The sequence below is a fragment of the Hyposmocoma kahamanoa genome, unplaced genomic scaffold (genome assembly GCF_003589595.1).
Source record: "Hyposmocoma kahamanoa isolate Upper Pololo Valley unplaced genomic scaffold, ASM358959v1 66, whole genome shotgun sequence".
NCBI classification, from domain to species: domain Eukaryota; kingdom Metazoa; phylum Arthropoda; class Insecta; order Lepidoptera; family Cosmopterigidae; genus Hyposmocoma; species Hyposmocoma kahamanoa.
Genome location: NW_020653854.1, coordinates 1,739,422 through 1,761,307, shown reverse-complemented (window position 1 = coordinate 1,761,307; position 21,886 = coordinate 1,739,422). Strand labels below are relative to the sequence as shown.

At 35.6% G+C, this 21,886-nt stretch overlaps 3 protein-coding genes across 3 annotated transcripts in view; 1 reads left to right on the top strand and 2 right to left on the bottom strand.

Moving 5' to 3' along the window:
• Positions 1-49: 49 nt before the first annotated feature.
• LOC113231837 (MKI67 FHA domain-interacting nucleolar phosphoprotein-like) lies at positions 50-8,638 on the bottom strand. Its single transcript, XM_026466371.1, has 8 exons — positions 8,496-8,638; positions 8,289-8,420; positions 6,723-6,900; positions 5,922-6,019; positions 5,194-5,255; positions 2,795-3,361; positions 2,471-2,616; positions 50-129 (listed from the first exon to the last, which is right to left on the bottom strand). Exons 1-8 carry the CDS (start codon positions 8,574-8,576, stop codon positions 50-52), a joined length of 1,344 nt encoding a protein of 447 aa, XP_026322156.1. The 5' UTR covers positions 8,577-8,638.
• An 813-nt stretch (positions 8,639-9,451) lies between these two features.
• Positions 9,452-14,365, top strand: LOC113231783 (PCI domain-containing protein 2 homolog). The gene is made up of 3 exons (XM_026466313.1): positions 9,452-9,741; positions 10,229-10,397; positions 13,214-14,365. Exons 1-3 carry the CDS (start codon positions 9,523-9,525, stop codon positions 14,017-14,019), a joined length of 1,194 nt encoding a protein of 397 aa, XP_026322098.1. The 5' UTR covers positions 9,452-9,522; the 3' UTR covers positions 14,020-14,365.
• A 3,199-nt stretch (positions 14,366-17,564) lies between these two features.
• Positions 17,565-21,886, bottom strand: part of LOC113231836 — a 12,950-nt gene continuing 8,628 nt past the window's right edge. Inside the window, exons 6-9 of the mRNA XM_026466370.1 lie at positions 20,605-20,726; positions 20,242-20,371; positions 20,049-20,136; positions 17,565-18,445 (exon numbers count right to left, since the gene is read on the bottom strand). Coding sequence (XP_026322155.1) covers positions 18,322-18,445; positions 20,049-20,136; positions 20,242-20,371; positions 20,605-20,726 — 464 coding nt within the window. The 3' untranslated portion in view covers positions 17,565-18,321. The remainder of the gene's footprint in view (positions 18,446-20,048; positions 20,137-20,241; positions 20,372-20,604; positions 20,727-21,886) is intronic.

The following is a 21,886-nucleotide window of genomic DNA, read 5'->3' as shown; positions in this document are numbered from 1 at the left end:
GTAGGGACTTGTGGTGCAAAAAAACCTGTCAGAAAATTAATTTAGTTCTTTATTTCTTTTTCTTAAATTGCTTGTTTAATGATCTCTGATTCTGCCTTTCAAATTTCGGCTTCTTCGGGGACTCGAGTTCTGAAACAACATTATTAACATTAGGGATTGAAATATTTACGCTTTTCTATTAAGTGCTAAAGAAGTTAAATTAAAAGATGAAATTGTCTTTTCAATATAAGAGATTTAACATTTAGGCCTTATTTTTTCTTTGGATTAATTTTAGTGGTGTATTTCTTCTTTACTTCTGCAGTCCCGCATTTTTTCGTCCCATACAATGAAATGAAATCTCTTCATGGACCTGAGACGATCAGTACTAAAAAAAATTTTGATAAAAATTATTCATTTGTGGACAACACACGCTTGACCAAAATGTTTTCACAAAAAAGACAATGATTCCCGAGACAGTTTCCTTGTATCTTCCCCATACCGTCCTTTAAAAAAAACACGGTATAGCACTTATATTAGGTATAGTAATTATTATAACGGTAAAAACTAACAATGGCAATTATAATTTAAAGAAATAAATGAAGCTGCTAAAATTTTAACATACTTTTCTTCCACTTTAGAATGGAGTACGGTTCGTTAATTGAAACAAGCGTCATCTAGTGGCATAATCTAGTAGCTGTTATTCTCATCATGTTATAAGTAACGGCGTGGTTTGATATAACTACGATCACAATGCAGTTAGTATTTGCGCTGATACAATAAATAAAATCTAGAAAAATAGGTATACGAGTACTACAAATTGTTCGAAATACAACAGGCAACGCGAGTTGAAACTTCCACAAAGGCAGAAATAAAGGCGTCTTTGACCATATCAGTACTTGTGATAAGAAATATTGTTTCTTTGTGATAATAGGAAACGATCAAGACGGTTGCACTTGGATGATTAGCCCAATCAATGTCCAAATAAGAAAACTGTTGGTAAGTGCTTGGTGCTCCAGCCGTGGAGTAATGCCTTATAGCAGGCGTGTCGTTTACCACCAGTCGCGCGACTTGTTTGTCCCGTGTCGATATCATAGAAATAGCTAACTTAAATTTGGCACAACTATGACGTTTATTACACTTCCCAATTTCTCTGAAAGGCTTATTACATTACCCCATTTGAAGGGAACCTAACTCTAAAAAACGCTTATTACACGAGAACAGCGCTTATTACACTTCCCGATTTAGGACACTTACTTGGTGCAACGGGCTGGTATCCGCAACTCGACGACAAGGACACTTATAAACTAATATAATTATTATATTATATATTAAATATATGATATAATGGTATATATTAAACTAACTTATATTACATATCCCAAAGTTGTAATTGTAGTAAGAGACATTGAAATAGGTTAATAATAATAAAATTTTATTTATTGAGACAACTGAGATCCAATCAAATGTTAGTGGGTACAGACTTAAAACTATATTAGTACTTATATTTTACCAGGGACTTTGTATTATGTATTAAGTGCCGCATAATTAGGCACTCATTCCTGTCAAAAACTGCCTCTGTGGCCGAACGGTTACCATGCTGGACTGCCACGCAGAGGTCCCAGGTTCGATTCCCGGGCCGGGAGAAATATTTGTATGGCCTATATTATTTCTCTCGTGAGTTTGGGTGTAATTTGTTGTTTACCTATGTGTTTGTCCATGGCACCCGCGACACAGGGTTTCCCTAGTGCGGGGCTATGTTGAGTGTGTGCGATATTATTATTAAAAATTATTAAAAAGCAACTGTCTTCAGGAGGCTATTGGGGCTGTCACGTATTCTCTTCAGTAGCGACGCCGACTTTTTACATACAACAGACGTAACACTATCTACGCGCGCGTCAGTGAACATAGCTGAGGCACTGCAGAAACGTGACAGCCCCAACAGCGTCCTGAAGGCGTTGTTGTATTGCACGCACTGAGCATTCCGAAAGCACTGAGTGTAACTCTTCTACAGAGCGCTAGCGTACATTGGTGTGCAGTAAGCTTTAAACAACGTTTTCTTAACTGCTGCCGTACATCTGGCGAACCTACGGGCAAGCATGTTTGCTCTCACCGAGACTGCTCTCCGTTCGCACTGTATACCCAGGTCATCCTTGAGGTCGTCGGTAACATAGTGCCCCAAGTATTTAAAGTGGCTAACCCTTTAATTTAGTAAGCCCGTTAATGTAATTAAAGCTACAAGTTAACGTTTATGTTACAAGTTAGGGTCCCTTGAAATCGGTTGTGTACGACAGCTGTTCGCTTCTGTTAAGAAACGCGGACGATGATGGCAAGACTCGTAGATAAACAACCACGACTAATCAACCAATCAGTACGTCTACTTCTACCTATACGACAACGTACGCACACACACAAAAGTATGCGGTCGAACAAATTAAAGATGCAAAATATAATTTGTTAACCCTTGTATTGTGCACTGATAAATCATTCTTACTTTCAGTTGCCTTCCTCTTGATTTGCAGTCGTTTTTTTGCTTCCTGTTTTTTATCCTTTTTCTTTACTACCGGTTGAGCCACCTTTTGGGCAGCTTTTTGTACATGTTTAGTCTTCTGCTTTGGAGTTGGTGGCAAGTCTTCATAACTGTAATAATTAATATTTGTAAAAATACTACATAGACTAGTTTAACTTAAGAGAAACTTAAAAGGTCACATAAGCAGAGAAACACGGATTCTTAAATAGAAGATTTAATGGAAATGTTATTTAGAGAATTTCAATTCCATATTTTTTAAAATACATTCGACGTTTTCATAGTACTGACCTGTCTTCATCAATATTATCATCAGATTCTAAAGCTTCACTGTCATCGCCAATATCATCGTCACTTTCAGCTTCATTGTCACTTTCATTGCCAGATTCATACGAATTAGACTCATCTTCATTCTCAATCATTTTAGAATATTCATCAGAGTCAAAAGCATACGAACTGTCACTGTCTGAATCTTCTCCAATCTTTACAAATTCTTCTAAGGGTTGAACACCTTTATCTTTTAATGTTTGCTTCTTTTGCTTCTGTTCTTTTTTAGTAGGCTTCATATCTTGTAATAGTACCTTTGCGTCTTTTTTGCTTTTCCGTTCATTTTTAATATTAGGTTTCAGAGGAGCTTTCACTTTAGCTTTATGGTCTTTCTGGCTAACTTCAATATCAGCTTGTGGTAACTTCTTACCTTTCTTAGCTTTCTTATTTTTAGCAAAATTATTGTCTTCCTCTTCTGTTTTTTCAACTTTGACCTGGACATTATTTTGTAAGGCTTCAGGTACATCAACTGGAGTGAAAAAGTCGTAACTTATGCCTAATTCAGAAAGTTTCGACTTTGTTTTTGAAAGGCTGTAACAGAAAAGCTTCATTGACCTATGTAGAAATATGAAGTTCTTTAACATGCTGACCTCCTTGTCATAACTTTCGAGGCAATCTTTTTATTTGAAAAATGTCAACTACGCTGATTTTGCTCAACAATAAAACTAAAACTAAATAGGAAATAAAAAAACCACTTATAGAGGATTGTGGATCTCGTTTCGCGATTCCAAATATCGCTGCTTTAATCAAGTATAGTGGCCCAATGCAAAATAGATTCTTTTCTGAGTCATTACTGAAAATTACTTAGGAAATGCAACATTTTATTGTGAATGTGACGCCGAGTTTTTCATTGGTATCCATTGACTTACAAATAAATAGACGACGGGTCTAATACAAAAACCACGAAAAAAATGTCCCAAGTCAACCTATTCGAAATTTAAATTGTAATGTCATCGCAGTATCGCGCTGTCAGTAGAACAAATGAAGACTAAAGCGGAGTTTGGCGCTCTGTATACGATTTTAGCGCCTTACAAATGCGGACACTTTTTAGCGCGGACCCGACGTCCATATAATTGTAAGTCAATGTTGGTATCATAAATAATCATGTAACAACATTGGGATGATCTATGATTTTTCAATTTTAAGCGACTTGCACGTGTCGGGTTTTTTCAAAACCATCTCATGAATTACGTGCTTTTGAAATAGGCCACTGCGCTGTTCAAGAAAGCCATATGTTAATAACTTTCGCTACAAATATATATTAAGTTAGTTATGACATGGAGTATTAATTCTCACAAATTAAGTTTAGTACTTCTTTAAACAACATTTTAGGTATAATCAATTAAAATTCATTGACAATAAAATTATGAGAATTGTTGAAAACAGTAAACTGTTTTTGAAAAGATAACAAGCAAGTCGTAGGTTTCTCAATGATATACTTTTTGATTTGTTAGTTTGCAATAACTTGTGTAGATGGCATTTCTTTGAATTTATTCTAGGAACTATATACACGCACTGACTTTTTTTTGTTTGCTTTGAAATACTAAAACTACAGACTCGGCTTCTTTGCGATTTTATTATATGTTATTGTATTTAATTATAATTAGCGCCTGTACAAGAGGAATAATCTTGACAAAAAATTTAACAGCTGCCATCTGTTGGTCATTTCGAATATTATTACAACGGCATCGCGGGTTTACTTGGTACCATCTATTGATCAGCGATAAGAATCAAAATAGACGTCCGAATAAGCGGGGTTATGATGGCGACATTTCTTTTTATGAGATTGTGAAGCTGTACTATAGTATAATAATATCTGTGGTTATGACAAGGAGGGCAGCATAGCACTATTGAAAATTACGGTTCCAGTTCCAGTAAACTTTTTTAGAATTAATTACTAGAATGAAGAGTTCATACCGATTTTGCGGTTTCAATGTTATAATGACCGAGTTATTATTTAGCGTCCATGGCCAGAGGTATATATATATATACGCTCTGACTTCCGAATGTCAGAATAATAAACATATCAAGTTTTCACATTTTCGCTATTGTTACACATTAGAAAAGAAATTTTCTTTCGGATCCATATCACTTGTTTTTACAAACAAACCAATGCCGTGACCATGAAACCTGTAAACCGAAACGTTGATTTGTTTGAAAAAACAAATATATGCAATTTAGATCCAAAAAACATAGTTTAATTTCCAAGTATAATAAGCAGTTATACTGTGGTGAGAAAGACATGAACAGTGCAAACAAATATCATTTAAAAAAACTTATATGAATAAGCTTGTAGCTTATTCAAATCACTTATTATGAAAACTAAAATGCTTATATAATATTTACTTAACAATCTTTCTTACTTTGCTAACAGTTTTTTAGCCTTCTGCAAATCTCCTTTTTCATCCTTGTCAGCATTGTAGGCCTAGAAAACAAAGAAGTTAGGCGATGAATTGAAATACCTTTGATTACATTTCTTTCTAAGCAATGTTGCACTTAAAATATTGGCTATTTGAGGCTGCAATTAGAAAATGTTTGTATAGCCTACATTTATAATTATTATATTTACAAAGATCGAACACTCAGAAAAAATTCCTTCGATCCGGTCGGATTCGAACCGACGCCGACGTCTTCTTGCATACCGTGCCAGACGCTGTACCAACTAAGCCACGGAACAAACCAACGGACCTCACGAATTTTTCTATGTGCTTGCGTCGTGTCTTTGTACTAGGTCTTTCAACGACTTTTTAGTCGTAGCGCCATCTATGAGAAATCTATTACAGATTTAGCCTACATTTGTTTTCTCTCGTGAGTTTGGGTGTAATTTGTGGTTATCTATGTTTGTGTCCATGGCACCCGCGATACAGGGTTTCCCTAGTGCGGGCCTATCTAAGTCAAATCTAAGTCACGGGTGATCACGGAATCCAAAGTGAAGGGTCAAAACGTTGGTTAATTTGAATAAAAAAAAAACAAATATACGCGATTTAAATCCGGAAAAATAGTTTCATTTCCTGTGTGTAACAATCGCGAAAACCTAATAACTCAATATTACTTTTGTTTTCATGCAAACAAACAAACTTGTGATACTAACCTTTTTTATTTTGAGTCCATGTTCCCTTCCTGGATTGTGTGTTGAATTCCAGTTTTTTCTCATAGCAGGCCTTTGTTTCTGTGGAGGGATGTAGACAGCTGAAAAGACGACAGTTTCGTATAAATATTTATTATGTTATATTGTTATTTTAGCCTTATACTGAATATACTGTGCTTAAAATTATTTATGAAATTATGATTCATATATTTGACGACCTCCGTGGTCAAGTGGATTGTACACCGGTTTTCATGGCGTCGCCAGGTCTGAGGTTCCGGGTTCGATCCCCGGCGGGATCAACGTAGAAATGTAACTTTTTATACTATCTCGGGTCTGGGTGTTTATTTCTGATTTCCATAACACAAGTACTTTAGTTACTTACTTTGGAAATCGAGGCAACGTATGTGAATGTTGTCTAATTTTATATAATATTATTATATAGCAAATACTTTGCTTACCTAACTAGGAGTGGTCACCATGATCGAACACGATTGAATTATTTAATTCATTATATATTTATTTATTCCTAACAATGTTAGTATAGGCATTACACAGGTAATTACCACACAAACGTATCCCATGCGGTATACCCATACCGCAAATACTTAGTATTCTCTATGTGTACATTATACTATTAACAAAAACAAACACTTTAAATATTGTACACCCCTGTACTATGAAAATTGTGAGTTCGGTAAGTCTATACTAAGATCCCAAGGTGCGCCTGGCTACCGGCCTGAGAACCTGTTATGTGTTATCTGTTTATTTTATTTAAACAATCTTGCTTCTAAATGGTATATATACCTTTTAACAACCTCTTCCCCATAAGGTAATTATTCATGGTCTCAGCAACAATCTGGGCCACTGTAGGCTCTCGGAATTCTACAAACGCACAGCCTTTGGAATTTCCTGTCCGTTTTGACCTGATCACTCTAGCATTGGTTACAACGCCAAACTGCTTGAAGTACTGAGTCATTTCATGCTGAAAATAAATAAAGTAAAAATGTACAAATTACCAGACATTAAGCCATTCATAGGGTCGTATTCCAGAACTGTACTCAATGCTCAAGTCAGGATTTGAGCAGACTTGAGTATGATTTCAAGCACTGGAAATACGACCCTAATGGCAAGGACTTGAGTATGATTTCTAGTGCTTTGAATCATACTCAAGTCCTGACTTGAGCATTGAGAAGAGTTCTAGAATACAACCCATAGGCAAGAATAGAAAACATAAATAAAATTTTGAAACCCATTGTATAAAGACCCATGTTCAAAAATTCATTTGTATTTATCTTGACTGGACAAATGAACTAGCAATGCACGACTTTGAATGTTACTAACACTAATCATTTGAATGGGCAAATCATTCACCTATGTTGAATTCAAACACAATCGTTTGACCCGAGTCAAATGCCGCTGCCATTTGCTTGGGTGCACAAGTCGAATGATTATTATGTTGGAACTACCACTACTACTCAGAATTCCACCAGATCATTCACCATGTCCATATCAAAACATCCCTGTCCCCGATCATTCAAATACAAAAATTAGTAGCTTACTACTAATTGTACTAGTTATTACTAATGAGTGAAATATCCAAATCATTTGCAATCATGCATCACTATCATGAATAATAATTTTTTAATGAATAGAACTTAAAAAGTGAGAACACAGCCAGGTCTACCATGAATAGAACCTGAAGATATTAGTGCAGAATATCTGGCCCTTGGGCCACCAATCGCATAAAAAAATCGGTAAATTGATCAAATATGGTACATCATTATCAATTTGTTACCATCCCTTGGGCATATTTTTCCTACAAAGGGAGGATTGAGGCCATAATTTACTGCACTAACTCAAATGTAGGTTGACTGTAATTGTAAGGACTTCACACTTTTCAATAGTTGTGAGCTGTCTTCAACTTACTGGTTTCATCACGATATCTTCCTTCAACACTAGCATTATGTATTACGACAAAACATATCTGAGTAATGTGGAATTTTTTTATATAGAAATTAAATAATAGGTAATAGGTTAAGGACAAGGAATCTCACGATATGAAAACAGGCTTACAGAAGCTTTGAATGAACCACTAAGTAACAGACAATTGCAGAGGCGCCACATGTGGGACTAAAGGACGGAGAAATTGTAAAGATGAAGGCAACCTAACACAGGGCGGGCGAGCCTACCACGCCAAATAGACCATAACAAAAGAACTGCTCATGGTCCATGGACCGAGCGCACGTTGCAAAAGGCATCATAAAAAAAATTAAATAATAGGTCAATTTCACATTTTATAGTTCTAATTAAACATAGTTGTAGGGTTCTAAATCGTGAAACCGATTCTTTATTGCTAATTTATTCACCAACCTCGTAAAACCCATGCGGTATATGTGACAAATAAACAAGTCCTCTTTTACGTTTCTTTTTGCGATCTTTGCCTTCTTGTCCTTTTAAAGCTTTCACGATACCAGCCTCAGAATTGGCTTTATCTTCACTTTTCTGTAATTAAAATAAAAAATACTTTATAAATGCGCTCGCATAACCTTAAAATAAAAACAACGTTTACGACAATACCTTTATAAGTTTCTTTATCCCTTTAACTGATTTCGCAAACTGCTTTTGTTTACTGGAGTCTAATGCAACATTTTCTTCCATTTTAGATTAATTATTTTCCATAAATTCACACAACACGTTAAAACGACCCGCGATCGAAAAACCGGAAAAACAGGTTGACAGCTTGACAGGTTGACAAATTGCATCATCAAATATGTTGGAAAACAGAGATGAAAGTATAAAAATATGTGTTTGTCTACTTCGCTTTTTCATTTCGAAAAGATCAAATACACTACAAAAAAATGTTTGCTTTTTTGGCTAAATTTAAAGTACAACAACAATTTAAAAGTAAGCCAGCAATACAATTTTCGAGAACGGTGATCTCTATCTCCTACACATAAAATGTATAAAATAAAATCGTATTTTGCCTTTTCTTTCTCTCTTTCCTCTTTATTTTCGTAGCTTGCGGCAGAGCTAGAGCTAGTGTTGGGTAGGACATGAAATTAAAATGAGTTTGAGGAGAAGACCTCGTTTAAAAAAATGAGGCGGTACAATATCCTATTTCAAATAAGGTGAGGTAGTGGTAAGAATGTTTGCTACTACGGCAATGACTCAACAGACAGGGAATAATAAGTACATTTTTATAACTTAATGGTATCAATCAATTGGATAATATCTAACTTAAGTGTTACGATATAGCATAAATAAATGCTAATTTGTTTAGTACATGGTAGCATTGATCATGCTACCATTTACTAAATGTATGATGTAAAATCAGCTAAAAAGCGGACGGTGCAGTGTGACATGAGGTGAGGTGGGACATTTTTATGACTTGAAGTGTTGTGACAAACTAACCAAACAAGTGGTACAAAAGAGTTGCCTCGTGTAACTCAGCCAACACTAGCCATAGCAGAAAGAGAATACAATACTTACGGTTAAGTTCTGGTAAACAAAAAGGAACTTCGATCTTCTCTTGAAATTCTGAAGATTCTGAACTGAATTTGTTTATACTACAGCTACGATTTGAACTGTGTGATACTTCGCAAAAATGTCGACTTTTGCGACCGGCAATCTCAACCAATACATACAGTTTGTTGAGCGAGTGTACAGGACTGCACAGGGCAATATTTTGGCACGATTACTGTCCTTAAGGGACGAGCATGTGTTAAACAGGAACCTGCGCTCCAGTGACATTGCCTCGCTCGTCGACGGCAACTGCATCGCTCCTCTTGATGAGATGATAACTGCTCATCTTTTGTGTGTCAAAGTGAGTATTAGTTCAGTAACTTTACAGGTGTTACTTAATTATAGAATGATTACGGTTAGTAATAATAATAATATCGCACACACTCAACATAGCCCCTATTGAAACCTGTGTCACAGGTGCCATGGACTTACAAGTAGACAACCACAAATTACACCCAAACTCACGAGATAAATAAATGTAGGCCATACAAATATTTCTCCCGGCCCGGGAATCGAACCTGGAACCTCTGCATGGCAGTCCGGCTTGGTAACCGTTCGGGCATGGAGGCAGTTAAAACTCCGTGAGACTTGTCAACTTATGTCTCAGGGTGTCAGTCGCAGTGGCAGTGCCCCTCAGATCTTTGTGATTAAAGCTTGAGCGGCATTGTAATTGCTAGGGACAGGCATGTCACTTACAACCAGGCACACAATTTGTTCATCCTGTCAGTATTATTTAAAAAAAAACCAATATAATTAAACTTAATACCTGCATATTCTAACTATTCCAGGCCCTCAATATGAAAGATTACATGGAAGCGTATGAACAGCAAAGTGCCTGTGTGGCAGCAGTGGTAAGGTTGCTGCAGTCACAAAAAGAGGAAAATTGGAGTCTCCCACTCATGTACTCCACTTGTCTTGACTTAAGACTTGTTGCTCAGAAAGCTGAAGAATGCAATCGTAAGTACATATATTTTTCTCATGTTGTAGTTTTTACCTGGATATTCCAAAGATTCTAAGATAGTAAAAAATAAAAAAAAATCATTTTTATTATGAATAGTAGACACATGCTTAGCCACAATCTCAACTGATTTTAAGTGACAATGTGACTGACAATGGTGTAAACATTTGTCTAAGAATCCATATTCAGTCTAGCTTTGAATAGCCCCAAATTGTAGTTTTCAAGAAACAGATATGCTATTACAGTAACATATTCCATTCCTTTGCTGTATGCAATAAAAATAAGGAAACAATGTTGTGCAAAACTGGTGTGAGTTTTTAATAATACCAAGCGACGGGATGAACAAGTCATGTGCCTGCTGGTATGCCACACTACTATCCGTTACAGTTGCAGTGCCACACAGCTTTGAATCGCAAAGATTTTGAGGGCTCTGCCACTGCGTCCATCATCCTGAGACATAAGTTGACATGTACCTGTAATTGCACCAGCAATGGTGCTATTACAGGTACATGTCTGGTAGTATGTCAGATAAGAAGTAGATAAAGTGTTAGTGCTTCCCTGGACAAACTTTCAAAGGAGCTCTGCTGCCTGAAAAACTTGATTAAATATATTTTTTTTTTTTTATAAATAGTATATTTTCTACTGACATTCCAATTTTGACTACTAAGTCATTAAATTCATCCCCCACAATCGCTGAATCCTTACTAAAAGAAAATAATGCAGTTAGTATTCCTAATTTAAGGTTCCGTCACGTATTTCCAACCGACTGTTAAAGCCTTTAAGTGTATAGATATAAAAAAATACTGCTGACCTTAATGGTCTTTCAGTCAGAGTAATTAGTTCTATAGTTGATTGTATTGCGCCATACTTAGCCTGTGTCTTTAATAAATGTGTTGATGGTGTGTTTCCTGACCTCATGAAGCAAAGTAAAGTTATTCCACTTTTCAAATCTGGTAGTATGTCAGACTCCACCAATTTCAGACCTATTTCAATACTACCAACACTCAGTAAAATTTTTGAAAAAATGATTCTAAATCAGATGTGTGCACATTTTTATAGTAATAACTTAATGTCTCCTACACATTTTGGTTTTACTCGGGGTTGTTCTACAACCGATGCTGGTGTTGAGTTGATGAAACATATATTTGATGCATGGGAAGACTCACATGACACTATTGGTGTATTCTGTGACCTGTACAAGGCTTTTGATTGTGTGCACCATGATACTCTGGTCAGGAAACTTCGCCATTATGGTGTGGCGGGACGTGACCTTCTTAAATCGTATTTGAGTGGTAGGGTCCAGAGGGTCGATGTTAACGGTACGAGATCATCAGGGTCTGCAATAAGCTTGGGTGTCCCTCAAGGTTGAATTCTAGGTCCATTTTTGTTTTTACTTTATAGTAATGACTTACCTAGCCTCATGGAGGGTTTAAAACATGAGATAGTATTGTTTGGTGATGATACTTCATTATTATTTAAAGTTAAAAGGCACCAATGTTCCTACGACGATGTGAACAATACTATATCTAAACTAGTTGATTCGTTTGCTGTTAATAACCTGCTTCTTAATGAGAAAAAAACAAATTGTGTGAAATTTACATTACCATTTACATTGTAGTTAGAAACGAAAAATTGAATCTTGTGGATACAGTTGTTATTTCTAGGTACGTTAAATGCTAAATTGCAATGGGGTCCACATATAAGTACGAGATTAAAAAAATACGGAAACTTTCAGACGTCGAAACCGCTAGATTGGTTTACTTTCACAGTCTAATGACGTACGGCATTTTGCTTTGGGGTACTGCCGCCGATATCAATAGAATGTTTGTCCTGCAGTAACGTGAGGTTAGGGCAATTTACAATCTGGGCCCCAGAGTATCTTTGAGAGATAAGTTTAAGGAAATTAATTTTCTTACACTAGCATCACACTACATCTATGAAAATGTAATTTATGTTAAGAGGAATAGTAATCTCTTTATGAAAACTAGTGACACGCATAACATTAATACGAGGAATAAAAATAAACTAGCTGTTCTTGATAGACGTCTTCACAAAGTGACAAATTCATTTAATGGGCAATATATACACTTCTATAACAAGATTCCGGTTGATATACAAAACTTGCCATTCACGAGGTTTAGAACTATAGTGAAACAAAAACTTTATACTAAAGGTTATTATACAACTTCTGCATACTTGGATGACAAAAATTCCTGGTAGTAACCCATTTAGCTCTTGGAGGTAGTCTCGATCTCTGATAATTGAAAGCAAAACAAAAAATACATTCTAAATGATGAATGCGTACAAATGTTATTTACAAAGAGCAACCCCTAGAGTTTCTTGCTCATTCTTCTCAGGGGAATCTGCCTTACGAAGGAGCGGTAGAGTTTAACCAATGTGACGATTTCAAGTGTCATTAAAATATATATATAACCGTCATTGTGAATAAAAACCGCCGAAGTATTTTAATAACCGGCAATCTGTCTCACTACCGCTACACATGTCTCTCAACCCTGACATTGGCAAAATCGTCGCGCAAAACGACGGAGCCATAGACACAAAAGTTGAAGTTGAAGTTGAAGTAATAATGCTTACCTATGAAATAAAGATTATTTTGATTTTTGATTTTAGTACTTATCTGCTACTCTCTACACAAAGTGTTGTATAGAAACCACTTTGCAGTCGGATTAGATGATCTGTATTTGTATAATAATTTGTGTGCTATAAAGCAGATACAACATGATAAACATGTCTTAGACGTGTATCAATTTCCTAGTTTTATTCTGACTAAGATTCTCATGTCAATTTATTTCAGCCCAAAGCAATGGAAAAATCCTAGAGAAAGCAGCAGAGAGTTTACTTGCCTGCTTTAGAGTATGTGCAGCCGACAACAGATCGTCAGATGCTGATACAAAGAGACTGGGTATGCTGAACCTTGTCAATCAACTCTTGAAAATCTACTTCCGCATCAACAAGCTGCATTTATGCAAACCGTTGATAAGAGCCATAGACTCTTCACCATTTAAGGATGAATTTTCACTTGCACAGCAGATTACGTATAGATATTTTGTTGGACGTAAAGCAATGTTTGATTCAGATTACCAAGTTGCTAACCAGTATTTATCATATGCCTTTGAAAATTGTCATCGCAAGAGCACAAAGAACAAGAAGTTAATATTAACATATTTAGTGCCAGTTAAAATGTTGCTTGGATATATGCCGACAAAGCAGCTACTGCAAAAGTATGACTTACTTCAATTCTGGGATTTAGTATCTGTTGTTAAGAATGGAGATCTACGAGGAATTGACAAAGTCATGGAAGAGCATGAGAGCTTTTTCATTAGAGCTGGTATATACTTGATTGTGGAAAAGTTGAAGATTATTGCATACAGGAACTTATTCAAAAAGGTATACTTGGTGGAAAATACCCATCAGATCGATATTGCTAGTTTCCAAGCCGCTTTGCAGATTATGGGACAAGAAGATGTTGATTCTGAGGAGACGCAATGCATTGTTGCGAATCTAATTTACGATGGAAAGATAAAGGGGTATATTTCTTATCAACATAAGAAAGTTGTTGTTAGTAAGCAGAATGCATTCCCTCCTCTTACTTCCATTTAAATACGTGAGAAATGGAAGTGCTTTTTCTTTCTTTTCTAATCACACTACCGTAATATGGTTCAAAAGTGCGAAAGTAACAATAAGCTAAAAAGGTAAGAACACAGGACTAAAACTGATTTATAAAAGAGAGTATGTTAAATATGTTTTATTAGGTCATGTATCTAAAATCTCCATGTAAGCGCCTAGTAGATATCAAACCAAGATTGGGTACTTGCAAAAACATTGCGGGTCACCTAACTCAGTTAGCTGAAATATTTTGAGTCTCTCGCACGCGTGTCTTATACCAGCGTGACCATGGTCGAGTTTTTGAAATTTGACTAGCCAGAAAAAAGTCGCTATTTAGTCGGTTCTAGTCGCAAAAAACTAGATTTAGTCGATCCGCCGTTCAAAATGTATAAAGGTGTTTTTCTGTTCACGCTGGAAAATGCTTATTCCAGCGGCACTATTTCTCAATCTCGAGAACCACAGCACCTAGCTTAGATCTTTTTCTGGGTGCAATTAGATCTAAACTAGGAGCTGTTCTCGAGATTCAAAAACGGCGCCGCTGGAATAAGCATATTCCGGCGTGAATAGTAAAACACCCTTATAACTTTTGAACGGCGAACCGACTAATTCTAGTTTTTTTGCGACTAGAGCCGATTAAATAGCAGTGGCGAGGCGTCCATATAACTCGGATTTCTACCGGCTTGCCTAAAATTTTCCACGTATTACAAAATATTACATTTTGTGCTAAATTGTAAGTGTAGAATAAGTTAACTAGTGAAATGAAGTGTACTAGTACCTGTGTCGCCAAGGCCCCACTTGTTCTTAAGATAGGTGGTTTTTGTTGTGCACTGCTAAATAGCGACATTTTATGGCTAGTCAAATTTCAAAAACTCGACCGTGGTCACGCTGGAATAAAGCACGCCTCTTTCACTTCGTTATAATGTGTTCATTATCATTATTGTACTTGTTTTATACAAACTAAAGATGTTTAAAAAAAACACCAATGACATTAGAGTTTTTTATTAAATCCACAATATATTTCAAAGAATAATATAAATATAATAAATTTTACTGATCTCTAAAGTAGCATTATTTCCAACAATGCAGACTTATGAATAATTATACATGCATGTCAAGTGTAAGATATCAAGTGTAATTATATTATTTTGTATTTATATCTATAGAGAAAGTTATATGTGATGTGCAATTCCATGATGTGGTACAATTGCTTAGCAATAACTACAGTATAATTTTCTAGCTAAATAGATTTAAATTATTTGTTGATGACGGTGATTTTTTTAAAATTTATTCTATACAAGTACAAAGTTCCATAGATATGTCCCGCCATATGTAGATATTTAATTAGATATGCCAATAATAATTCTATTTTTTTCTAAATTGATTATTCATTCTTCTCCCCACTAATTATGTAACAGTAAGGGCACGTGTCACGCTAAGAAATTCGACGTGTCTGCTACAGAAAAGATGATAACGGTCTTGTACACGACAAGAACTTTGTCGGATCTAGCCACGAAAACATGTCGTGTCTGTTGCAGACGAGAAAATGATAAGTATATACACGATACGAATGCTTTCAGACAGACGTGTGTATATGTTGATACTAAGGAACACCCGTCCACGCGCAGTCCTTGTAGGTTTTTGTACATGTATCTATGCGTGTATTTTGTATTTATACATGTATAAATATCACAAGAAATTAGAATAGCTTTGATAAATTGTAGTTCGTCAATGTAAAATAAATTAGTTACAAAAATACCTATTTGGTATTCGTCATGACATCTGTTGTACAAATAGGTACTAAATACCCGATCACGCCATCTTGTATCGCAATTAACAGTCTAAGTATGTCCATAAGTGTCTATAGCTAACTCATTGAAAGAACTATATTGAGACGAGTTACAGCGTAGGGGTACGACGTGCCTTTGCCAGCAACTACGATTAGTCAAGAGCGGAATGATATGTTCCAAATTGTGCTTTCTAACTTCGCTGGTGAAGACAATTATGTAAAATAAAATCAATTGCACATCACATATTTCGACCCCTCCTACGTAAAGTATCGTATGTCGAAATTGTCAAGTTTACAGGTGCTCGTTTTTAAGTTCTGAAATGAGCATAACACGTGACTTTAGCATTTCTCTGTTCCATATACGATATTTCACGTAGGAGGGGTCGATTTGTTACAAAAATATTAAGAAACATTTGACTAGCTATATAAATATTTGATATCTTCTTTATATATCTGTTTATAACCTAATCTATGCTATCAATTATATATAATTCTACCATTGATTAAATACAAAAATTAAATCTTAACTAAAACACTATGTTTTGACAAACATTGACTGAAAGCTACTACATTTAATAAATAAAACGTCACATTATAAATAGGTACTAATAATTAATAATTTCTTGTTTAATTTCGACATAGAACTCTAAAGGTACACAAATCCAAATTGTTAAAAGCTAAATGTTCTTAAACTATAGGACACAGTAATATTGAATTTATATATTCGAACTTGTTTTTAATGATAAACAGAATTAGTAACGCGCTATTATATGAAATTATTTACAAAGCGATTCTGCAGACTGATTTTAATTCAGGTCGGGATCGATCCCATCGGAGTCTCGAAATCAGATGGGTTTTCGAGCGAGAACATCTTCTGATTAGGAACTGAGTAGGAACCTGATTCCTACTATAACTTTATGATTTGTGTCATGTCAAAAGTTTCCGATCGGCCATTTGTGAATCGCAATTATGCGCCTCGACTCGGAAGAGACGCAGTTTCCGATCGGGAGAGGCAATCAAAATCAAGTTGCAAGAACCCGATTCAGAACTCTTCGATATTTTAACTGAATCGTTCGACTAGATATGGCCCTCGAATCGAAGGGCGCTTTCCGAGCTATTTAGAAAATTCCGAGTTAATCGTTCGATTTGGATATAATGTCGTTATCCAAAAGCGTTTACGGAGTTAGTCGGTGAAATAGATAGACAAGAAAAACAGATAATCTCAGTACAGAGTACTAAAAAAACCGACCTCAAAAGTACGTGGAATTACGTTGCTAAGTTTTATTGAAATATCCCCTAGTTCGCCACTATACAGGACTTGACACTGGAGTATATTGATAGAAAAACGCCTTGAATTGGAGAAATAGCAAAATCAACCATTAAAATAATTGCTCCTAAATTAAAGTTTAGGCGCTATTTATAAAAATTAATTTTCATGCGTGAACAGCCACCCTTAGAGGTGGATGATTTTCTTCAAAATGAAATGGAACCACTATGGAAGTACTCCCTTTCCAACAAAAAAAGAATCATGAAAATCGGTTCACAAATACCCGAGTTATCGCGTAACATACATACAAAAAAAGACAGTTGAATTGGGAATCTCCTTTTTTGAAGTCGGTTAATAAAAAATAGAAATCTTTAACATACATTTTTAAGACTTTAAAGGCCTAAAATATAGGAATGCATTAGTCTTGCATTAAAATAAATTAATAAAATTGAACAAAATCCAGATTTTATTTGAAATAATAAAAGATTTCATTTTTTGTGACGTCATTCCGGTTCGATTTCGAATACGACGGTTTGATTTTTGATTCGGATGTTGCGAATAAAAATGAAAAGAAATCGGTCGACAACTGAGTTATCGTAAAGTTCTGAATCGACCCCTGGTACACAATTTGAACTAAAGGCGACAGAGGAAGTGTCAAGCATGCATTTACGATTGGTTTAAAATACTTAAAACAATTTCATTATTTTGTAAGGACAAAGTTTTCTACACTCTACGAGCTGCCTTCATAGTTTAGCCCTTAAAAACAATGAAACTGTATATAACTAGACAAACAACTATGTAATAATCCCTAAAATTATACAGATTAACTTGCTACAAAATCTTAAAATGCTTCTACGCACTTATAATAAGCCCTACTCAATATAAATTCGGCTATGGGTTTGTTTTCAAAGCTTCATACAAATTGAACTCCACCAGTTAAAAGACAATTCATTCAAAGCATGCGTAATAAACATTCTTAGCAGGACATATTAAATACCTAATACGTGTTCCAAAAGTCCAGCTTTCAGAAAGCTTTGTTTCGCGTACGAAGACAATTTCTGCTACTATGATTTTATTATACACATTTTTGTATCCGGTTCGAAGGATCATCAATGGCAGAAACTGTAACCTATTAATTACGTCATCATTCAAAACCATGACTTGCCAGTACTAGGACCTTACGTCAAATAACGGGACATTAGCCAGGAAAGTTTCAAAACTAAAATAATCTCGAAGGAATGGTTTAATTTCTCTCGGGAAAGGCGAATTTGTGTGGTCCTTTCAGCAACTCGTCTTTGTAAGCAGCTAGGATAGCTCGCGACATGCCTGGTTCTGATGAACCCGCCTCCAGGAATTGGCGCATAAGTCTGCAAACACCAGACTGGTTAAACATCTGCCTGGACATAAGAGTCGATACTACGTCAGCTCGAATTAAAAATTTTCCCGTACCGAATCGATTCTATTGCGCGTGTCGAGGTTTATTTCAGAATTTATTTATTTTTTTATTAAAGCCATTTGAAAATAGTATATCGTATACTATACATGTGCTATTTAGTTCAGTTGATATAAAAAAGAAATATTGGTACCTATATGTAATGTACCTATTGAATACAGCTGTTTTCTTGTTAAATTTCGAGGTAAGTTTGTGTTTTTTTTTCTATAGCGAACATTTTTTTTTAAATTTTTTTTTATTGCGACTCGGCAAAATGACTGCACCGCGCCTGATGGAAAGTGCGAATACAGTCCAGAGATGAGAGCAACGGATGGAAAACACAAATATCTTCACTCCGTCACTATCATTTTGCCGGTCTGGCCAAACACATTTTTAGGAATCGTGTTTTTATACCGGCTTCAACGCTTTCACTGTTATGTAGAATCAACCAAATCCATTTGAGCTTGTATCGACTCTTTAATAGAATAAATCCTAACATAAGGTGTGCAATAGTAATACAATCAGGAGTTCATGACGTAATCTTAAATCACTTTAGATTGATAAGCTTAGAATAATAACGCATAGAAACCTAGTCCGCACACGCTAAGTGAGGCAAATTGAAGCGCGCCAAAAGGGCCTACACGAGCGGGCGGGCCATCAGTGCTCAAGGTCAACTTGCACCGCGAACAGCTCAAGAATTTTAGCTAAAAATGACGAAATGTGCGGTAAATGAGTGTAAAAAATACGTCAGACAAACATAAAATAGATACTAACATCACGTTCCACAAGGAAGTAACGCGTTTCAACTTGTATTTTTATATAAATATTCACTAAAACCGAAAATTAACCTACTACTAAAACTAGCCTACATGAATTTGATTTTTGCCTCACTTGTGACAGTTCGTTTGATATGAAACTATCATTCTATGCGTTATTATTCTAAGTTGATAAGGTTTGTATTGGGTATACATAACGTGACCATTATTTACTTCCCTCAGAGCGGGACGCTTGTAAGTTGTAATGAATCAACAATTTAACAAAAAGAACTAATCTTGTATACCAGCTTTGGTATTCGATGTCTGGTTTGCTGGCTTTAAAATATTTTTCGCTTTCGCGCCATCTTTTAAATCTTTTCTTACGTGTGTTCTGTTTAGTGAAAGCGGGACATTTTTAAGTATTTTGGGGACAGTTACGTTAGGTATACAGGGTTATTTGTAGAGGACTAAAAACCTCGCGGGACTAAATTGCTGACATCGTAAAAAACAACTTTTGTTCCATGACTTAATGATTTTTACATTCGTACAAAAGTAAAAATATTTAATTAGATCGCCCTAAGCGGTAACAAAATAAAGTGCTCAGTACCTGACTGATATTATTATTATAACTAACTACCTTTATATACATTACAAATCCTCATTAAAAATTTCAGATGGTACAAAAAAACTTAAAACTTTATATTTAGTTAAAAAAAAAACTTAAAAGTTTGTTAGTTTTTTTAACAAATAACCATGGATATGGTTATATTAAGCTCAGCTTACCTGTTAGCAGGGAGTCCAAAGCCATCTCGAGCCTGTAGAAGTTCTGGATGATCACCAATAGTATCCGTGAGTGCTGCAATCATCACATCTGAAAAAACGACTTTATTTAAAACTTTGCTAAACATTATATAACCTATTCTTGCTGTAGCGGCATTAATTTCAAGCTGTAGGAAAAATAACATTTTCGACTCACCCAGTACTTTCTTCTCAATAGACCTCGAGAGCTGTCCCCTTTCGGCTTCTAATTCGAGGAAAGCCATGAATCGCTGTGTTGCTGCGCGGGCCGACGCCGGGTCTCGTGAAAGAGATTGGGAGAACATCATCTGAAATCCAAATAAGGATTTTCTTAGATAAGAATGCTTTGGGGTACGAATATATCGCACACTATCTATCCTTAGGTATGGTGTGATTTTCTGGGGTAACTCTACCTACAGAGAAACTATATTTAAAGCCGAAAAGTGATGTGTCAGAGCCATACTAAATATTAAAATAATATTAAAAATATTAAATACACTGACAGTTGCCGATTATTTTTCCGTGACCTAAAATTACTAACCTTCCCATGTCTGTACATCTTTGAGGCATCTATCTTTGTTAAGATGAACTTGAGTGAATTTCTAGAAAAAGTAAGTTCACAAGGGCACTTATTTCGTACCAGGAAATATATGTAAAACGGCCCTATACAAAAATAGCGTTGTTGATATGGCACCCAAAATATTTAATAAAATTCCAGACGCAATAAAAAATCTTAGTGGAATGCAATTCAAGCATGTATTAAAACAATTATTAATTGACAAGTGTTACTATAGCATAGAAGAATATTTTATTGACAGTTTCTTAGAATACGTAAATGCTGACAATTGGGTACCATTTAGTTATAATATTTTTAGACTTTTTAATTATTATTAGTTTTTTGACATTGTATCCATTTTTCTTTTATTTTTATTTTGACATTACTTTTTTATTTAATTGACTTCGTATGCCACTTTGGCTTATTGCAGAGATTCCATAAAATTATTATTACCATCTATATCATGTACCTGTAATAATGAGAAATTAAATGTCCAAAAATTGTGACAACTGCAATTTCTTACTCAACGAAGGTTTTTGAATGCGGTTTTCATCTAAAACAAAAGGTAACCTCATTGACTTACAATTATATGGACGTCGTGTCCGCGCTAAAAAGTGTCCGAACTTATAGGGCGTTAAAATCGTATACAGAGCGTCATTCACGCTTTAGTCTTGGTTTGTTCGACTGACAGCGAAGCAAGCAAAATTAGACAGTACTGCGATGGCATTACAATTTAAATTCAACGTTTTAGCTTTTTCATATTCCTTTACATGTCACTACCTTTAAATAGGTTGACTTGGGACATTTTTTTCGTGGTTTTTGTATTAGACCCGTCGTCCATTTATTTGTAAGTCAATGTTTTACTCAGCGGTCGCTGTCACTACCAAAAAAATTTCGCTATCGCGCTGTCTCCTATGCCCCGTTCCCCTTATACAGCATAACGTCATTACGCCATGTAGCAAATTCTAGGCAAACAACGTACACGGGGGTTCTTGCGTTATAAAGTTCGTACTCGTGTGAGTACGTTCGTACGTGGGAGTGACCTTAGATTGTAAACTTCAATGGTTTCCACATATATCTTCCCTGGCCAGCAGATTAAGCTCCGCTGCATACGCAGTCCGCAGAATACGTGAGCTTTCCGATGTTAGTACTGCTAGACTAGTTTACTTTAGTTACTTCCATAGTATAATGTCCTACGGGATTCTCATGTGGGGTAAAGCGGCAGATATTCAAACCATATTTGTATTGCAAAAACGAGCGATTCGTT